Source organism: Cajanus cajan, chromosome 9 (genome assembly GCF_000230855.2).
Source record: "Cajanus cajan strain Asha chromosome 9, NIPB_CcT2T_4, whole genome shotgun sequence".
Taxonomy (NCBI): domain Eukaryota; kingdom Viridiplantae; phylum Streptophyta; class Magnoliopsida; order Fabales; family Fabaceae; genus Cajanus; species Cajanus cajan.
This window is the reverse complement of record NC_138525.1, coordinates 49050526-49057707: the sequence shown is the minus strand read 5'-3', so window position 1 is coordinate 49057707 and position 7182 is coordinate 49050526. Positions and strand designations below refer to the sequence as shown.

The 7182-nt window shown below is 27.7% G+C and overlaps 1 protein-coding gene across 1 annotated transcript; it reads right to left on the bottom strand.

Moving 5' to 3' along the window:
• Positions 1-3461: 3461 nt before the first annotated feature.
• On the bottom strand, positions 3462-6116 carry LOC109795114 (protein CYTOKININ-RESPONSIVE GATA TRANSCRIPTION FACTOR 1). The gene is made up of 3 exons (XM_020354534.3): positions 5747-6116; positions 4419-4814; positions 3462-3929 (listed from the first exon to the last, which is right to left on the bottom strand). Exons 1-3 carry the CDS (start codon positions 5906-5908, stop codon positions 3579-3581), a joined length of 909 nt encoding a protein of 302 aa, XP_020210123.1. The 5' UTR covers positions 5909-6116; the 3' UTR covers positions 3462-3578.
• Between the last annotated feature and the right edge of the window lie 1066 nt (positions 6117-7182).

The following is a 7182-nucleotide window of genomic DNA, read 5'->3' as shown; positions in this document are numbered from 1 at the left end:
ATATATATATATATATATATATATATATATATATATATAAATAAATAAGTGTAACTGACGAGTTATTTGAAGATTATTTATAAGATATACCATTAAAACAAAATATGTGCCATTTGTTTATGAATTACTGAAATATTACACGTGATATTGTGAGACTCAAAGTAAAATAAGATTAAAAAGAAGTATCTAACTAAACACACTATTGGAGATACTCTAAGATTTCATTATATCATCAAGCCGAGAAAGGTTTTAAACTAGACACTTGGTACCTGTTTTAATTTTTGTAATATTGAAGAAAATAATATATTCTTTATAACTTAGACTCTATTTAAAAAAAAAAAAACTAAATACACCGTTTGTTTGCTTGTTTTTGTATTTCCTTAATTTTGAAAGCCCATTTCTTCTTTTGCTTTTTAGACTATTCTTTTTTTAGTTGGATGAATATGAATTGTTAGGCTATTGGGCTGCGGTAACATGTTGAATTATGGAGTGCGAGCTCAATAGAAGAGTGGGAATGGGCTACATAGTTTATAAGGTGTCATCCAAAAATATCTATATTTAATAGATTCAAGCATTCTCAACTTATATATCCCTTGCTTTTCTTTATTTTATACAATATGGATTTTTTTTTTTTATGTTTTTCGATAATCATTTGTTGAAATACTTTTTTTTAAAAAAAAAATTACAACTAATTGATTTACGTGTGGTGGTGTATAATTTTGTTTCAACTTTCCATATGCATACATGAAGTTTTTTCCGGTTGATCAATAATCATTTAATTTCCGTAATTTTTTTTATGAATATCTAATAATTCTCAATATTTTTTATTATCTTGAAACAATTTATAAAAGTTAACCCAATCCTTATTTAGTCAAACTAAAATGAAGCATGAGTTGCAATATCCAAGTTTGTTACCATTTCCAACAACTAAGTGGTACTTAGCATCATGTTCAAAGTATTCTAGAAGGTGACTGGTGTCATGAGTCACATGATTGCTAGCACCACTATATAAGTACCAATCAAGATCTCTAATTGAATTTGGACTTGTAACAAAAGCATTATAGTTTTAACCTTCAAGTTTCTCTTATTTTTCTTGGTGAGATTGTCCCATATAAACCTTGTCAAAGCGATAAAAATAGTGCACGAATGTATGTCCTATTCTGCCACACACTTGACATTTTGGAGAAACAACTTTGCCTCGTCCTCCTCTTGTGCCTCTTTGATTTCTCCTCTCCAACCTCTATTATTAAAGGATCTATTTCCCTTATCAGATCTTGTAGCAATATTTGTAGAAGTATTTATTGTGAGATTTGATAAATTGCTCAAAAGTTCAATCATGTTCTCAAAAGCAATAAATTGTGCTTGCATGCCAATCCATGTTAGATCAAGTTTATTAGAAAGTTTAATGACAATAGCATTATATCCATTATCTAGTCCAAAAAGTGTCTGAACTATGAGATCACTAGTTGAGATCGGGCTTTCAACAAGCTTCAAATTGTCCGCAAGATTCCTCATTTTTATCAGGTACTCCTTTGTCTTAAGTGTCACTTTACGGGTGCAATGAAATTTTGATTTAAGAAGCATGACTCTTGATCGAGATTGTGCTCCTGCTAGGCTTTGGCTAGCTTCCCAAAGCTTCTTCAAGGTATCATAGTGCAACAATTGAGTTGCAATATCATGTGTCATCGAGTTGAACAACCAACCAAGAAGTTGTTGATCATTTGCAATCCATTCTTCATAAGTGAGATTTACTTTCTTGTTTTCTTCATTGGTGAATTGCTTATTTGTGACTGAAATATAACTATACATTTTCTTTCCTTTAATCACATGGAGAAGTAATGATTGCCACAACATATAGTTGTTCCTATCTAACTTGACAGAGCAAGAGAAAGAGGTAAGGCCATTTTTATGGTTTGTGGTGGATTCCATAACGGATTTACAAGTGTGAGGAAGCGTGTTAGATCTTGACAACTCTGATACCAAGTGAGAAAAAGGAAAATAATGGTTTGATAATATTATTGATCGGATATGTGATACATATATATACACCTTTAATGATATGAAAAGATTATTGAGATCTCTAGAATTGTTGCTACAAATCAAGGATTACAAGGTAAAATATTAGAAGCAAATTATGAATTTTAAAACCCAAAATATATGGTTGTATATTTGTAGTAACTGATCACTTATCATTAATAATAAATAGTTACTGATAACTTATTAATTAGGCTTTAATAATATGCTTATTTCTTAACTTTAACAACACATTTTTTTAAATACAGTTTTTTAATTGATTAAAATTTATTAAAAAATATAATATTTGATGGTTTTACACATTATTTAATTATTATCTCTCTTAATTTTGTAATTTTCAACAAAATCGAAAATAAGTTAAGTGCGTTAAAAAATGTATTACTAAATACTCTTATTCTAGCTGTTTTAGTCACATTAATTAGTAGTTAACTAAAAGTGAGCAATTAATCTTAGAAAAAGAGGGACAAAAAACTAAAAAAAAAACTAATTAAATAGATACCAAAACTAATAAAAAAAATATTATACTTACAAGGACTACGAATATTTATAAACCGATTAATGAAGAAGAGAACACTTCTCCCCTCCAAACATTAGTCTGTCTATAATTTCTCATCAATTATGACTTTCCGAAAACTTCAATCACTAACCATTTTGCACCCAACTTACGAGTCGTAGAAATATTAAGTATTTTTTAAGTATGTTATTTGGTGTCAATTACCCAAAATAATAATAAAAAAATCCGTTAATAGCCTCCTATCAGTTAAATATTTGCTGCAATAGCAATATCTGTCTTTATTTATTTATTTATTTATTTTTTATGTATAATAAACAAAATTTGTTTTTTCACATCAATCTGCTGTGGAGTTCATTTAAGGCTTACCTGAACTATATCAAAGAAAATTAAAACTTTAGTTTTAACTCGTCCGAATAAAAATAGGAAAATAAAAAGATTTATGAATTACTTGAATATTCAGGATTAATTCGTAAGGTGAAAGAGAAGGTAAGAGAGAAGTCCATATATATATATATAATCTTTGCATTTATAAGAAGTCTGACGAATAAGATTTTTGCTTTTTTAGCACATAATTAATTATGTATGTATAATTTTTTTTAATTTATAATTAAAAATAAAATTATAATAAATATTAATTAAAAATTTATTTATTAGTTTTAAAACTAATTAAACAATCTCTTAATAATTAATTTCTATCCTCTCGTAGTTTTTCCTTATCAAACAACTTAATTTTATTCTATTTTGTTATCCAATTCCTTTCTCATCACTTCTCTAGTTCCTTCTATTTGTTTCCATGTCATACCATTAAGTTATATATATGATCACTTGCACAAACTTTTACTCAATCATCACATGATGTAGCTATAATGTAGCCGACAATATTTTGGCTCTGCTGCAGATACACCAACTCGACTTCACACGTCACAACCAAACAAATAACTACGGATTAATAACTTTTACATAAAAGTTAAAAAACAAAAACAAAAATACTAATGAAAAAAGTATCTAGCTATAGCCTATAGCTAGCTAATTATAAGTGAACAAAGCCACAAGATAAGTCCATGAGAAGCATTGCGGCCTCAGCTACTTCATCTCGTGGAAACACTTGTTGAAAAGTAGAGTTACCCCTCAAACTTATGGCGAAATCATTGAAATATTCAAGCTTCTTAACCCCCTCAGATGAGCCTTCAGCAGTAGTGCTAGTGGAGTACTTGTACTTGTTCTTGAACTGTGCAAAATGGTGTGTTCGAGACTTATTTTCCTTGTTATTAACTCTGCTCTTTGCACATGCTGCATTCATGGGAGTCACTAACCCATTTGCAGCTTCCGCCATTGCCCTTCTTGCCTTCCTCTGTCTAATGCCACAAGCATTGCAAAGAGACTGCACCAGCAACACATTGCATGTCACAACAAGCTACTAAATGTTTATTAATAAAGTACTAGTTGATTTTTCTAAATTAATTGTATAACCATTATTCATTTGCTTTTTTTTTAATTAATAGTAAAGATAACGAAAACTATCAAACATAAAGTTTCATGCATGCTTACCGCAATATCAAACTACTAGGCTGACTCTAATTAATTCTTTTCATTTACTTATACCTGGTTATAATATAGACTTTGTTTTGTCTAATAGTAATAAAACTATTAACATAACAAGATAAATGTTGTGGATTTACTAATGGCTTACAATATGATGTATAAACTATAAACTAATAGGATAGATTTAATTATCTGCTAGACTGCTACCTGTTAATTAGTATATTATTTTTTAATTGATAATATGTGTGTCTATATGGATAATTAAAAAATTATTAACAATAGTAGCTTTATTATAAAGGAAAGAGGATAGGGAAGGTAGAAGATTAACCTTAGGACCTTTAGGGCCACTCCTCCAAAGTGGGGTACTGCTTGTGTTACAGTCCGAACAAACCCTAGTGGTGGTGGTGTTGTTGTATTTACGAGGGCTTCTTTGGCTGTACCTGCTTTGGTGCCCTTGATTTTGGAATCTTGGGTTTGGATTGATTGCTAATTTGTCAGTGGTTGGACTCATACTCGGTCTCATCATTTTTTGCATCAACCTCATCTTTGAAGACATCCATTTCCCAGACCCGTGACTAACATTGTTTTTGCTATCTTCTGACCCTAAATTACTCTCACCTGCGCTGCTTCGATCCTCCATAACATGCTCAGCTGAAATATTGAAGGATGAGTTGCAATTGCTGCTTGATGATCCTGACCCATCATGCAGTACCATCTTTTCATCCTAAAGTAATTAAGAGATCAAGACAAACGTGTTAAATGCATATTCAGACTGCTGAAAATTTAAAAGTTGTTTTGTTATTATTGTCAATGTTTGTTTCACATTTTGTAAAGAGAGAGAAATGTCAAATTATAGATAATATGATATTCAAGAATGATGAAAATGTTAGAATTAAAATGTGATCAAAAGCCTAACTCAGTCTTAAACACTCACTTATAAATAGATGATTGTTATTCATTTATATATATTAAATCATATTTTTAGATGATGTGAAATCTTTAATAAAAAGGAGGGGAAAAATGAATTCAACGTAATATTGAGTGTGGAAAAATAAAAAAAATTTCGTTTTTGTAAGTCTTTGTAGTATCAACAAGAAAAACAAATTTGACCTAATGAAAAAAGAGACAAATGATTAATTAATTTTAAGTTGATGAAATTAATTTTTCTACGAGACATGTATATAATAAAATTAAGTTTAGAAACATGATCAGAAAGTTAGTTTTATTTTTCTTAAAGCATAATAATATCATATATAACTTTTAAAAATTTGTATAAATTTAATATAAGCATTAAGAAACTTATAATTTAATATTAAATTATTAAAACTTAATATAGAACATAATTTATTAAATAAAATAAATATATTATAACTTATTCTTGAAGTAAATAGATTTTTCCATTCTATATACATATATAAGATGTAAGGATCATAATTATCAACTGTTATAAACTACTATTTCCTCTTTTTTATAAGAAACAACTTATAACGAAAGTAGTGTCGATATATGGTTAAAACTTCCATAAGGGAGAAACATGGGGGTACATATGATCTCATGAATATATAACCGAGAAATCAAAGTAATGATAAATTTTGATCAAATATAATACATAAATTAAAAGACACTAATTAATATGAATTGGATATGATATCTTGCCTGTTGATAATTTTCTGTAAACCCTCCAATTTCTATGGTTTTCCTTGGATCAAATATGTTATAAAAGGTAGGGCAGTCTTGATTATTAGGAGAAATGAAGAGGTGGGATTGACCTTGTGTGGAAGGACCTGAACCAGGTGGGTTCAGAGAATAAGGAGTCATGGATGGAGATAAAAAAAAAGGAGAAGTTTGTTGTTAGGCAAAAATGGACAGTGAAGAGTAGAGAGAGAGGGATAGGTAACTAGGTAGGTATAGGGAAGGAATAAGAAGAGTGTGTAGTGTATGAAAGAATGAATGAGAAAGAGGCTTATGATAGAGTGGTAGAGTTCTTATAAAAGGAAGGAGAGGCTAAAAAGAGAAGAGTTGTCTGAAAGGCATTCACGTGATGGCTTTCTTATAACAAACAAAATAAATTAAGAAGAGACAAGATATCAAGAGGAGAGTGTGGCTACTCCAGAACTCCCCCAGTAAGACAAAAAATCTACATTTGACATGGAGAGAGAAGAAAAAATAACGTTAGAAAATGAATAACTTATTTGTTGCTTAGACTCCTAACGTGTTTTTGTAATTGATTTTAGATTCACACGTCACTTTTGCTAATTCAGTTTGGGGGTGTTGATGACAAGGTTTGCTTCAATTTTTATCTTAAAATTTATTTAAATTAATGAAAAAATTAAGTATGATTTTTACTGTTTGGTTTAATTTGAATAAATTATGAATTTTGAACTAAATCAGTCTTTTTTTTAATTTGATTTGGTTGGGTATGTGTAGTTTTTAAAATTTGTTTAAAAATTAATTAAAAATATATAATACTATGTAATTTGTTTTACATTGTATGTAAAGAAATACAAATATTAAAGAATTTTAATCACTTATTATATTTAACTCTAATTCTTATTTTATTATTTTGATAAAAATACTTTTTCAATACAATATTAGTTATCGTATTAATTTTTTTCATATATATAATTTGTCGTTTATAATAAAATTATTTTCAAATATCATAAATAATTTCTAATTTTTTATTTAAAAATTTAATTTAATAACTTATAATTTTATAAAATAAGTTTTAAGTAAATATTGTAACATATATTTGAGAGAAAAATACTTTTTATTATTAGCTTACAATTTAGTGTTATTTCTTATTTTATTTATAAGATCCTAATTTAAATTAATTGTTTGTTTTTTTTATAAAATTTAATTTATATTATCTCATATTAATTATTTTTAAACTGAAATATCTTCAATTAAAATATATTCTCTTAATTTAGTAAAATATATTAAATATAAATTCTTCTCATTCTAAATAATTGTGTCTTCTTTAACATATTAGAAAACTGCATTGTAAATTTTATCTATTAACTACAGCAATTATAATATTTAAGTATTAAAACATTTTCTTTCTGCAATTTAAGTATTAAAACTTAAGAGTATTT

Bases quoted from the DNA above. Each gene is read 5' to 3' on its own strand.
- LOC109795114 (XM_020354534.3), bottom strand. From the start codon at position 5,908: ATGACTCCTTATTCTCTGAACCCACCTGGTTCAGGTCCTTCCACACAA. The intron at 4,815-5,746 runs GCAAGATATCAT...TAATTACTTTAG, and splicing joins TTACAGAAAATTATCAACAG to GATGAAAAGATGGTACTGCA. The intron at 3,930-4,418 runs GTTAATCTTCTA...TTGCTGGTGCAG, and splicing joins GTGGCCCTAAAGGTCCTAAG to TCTCTTTGCAATGCTTGTGG.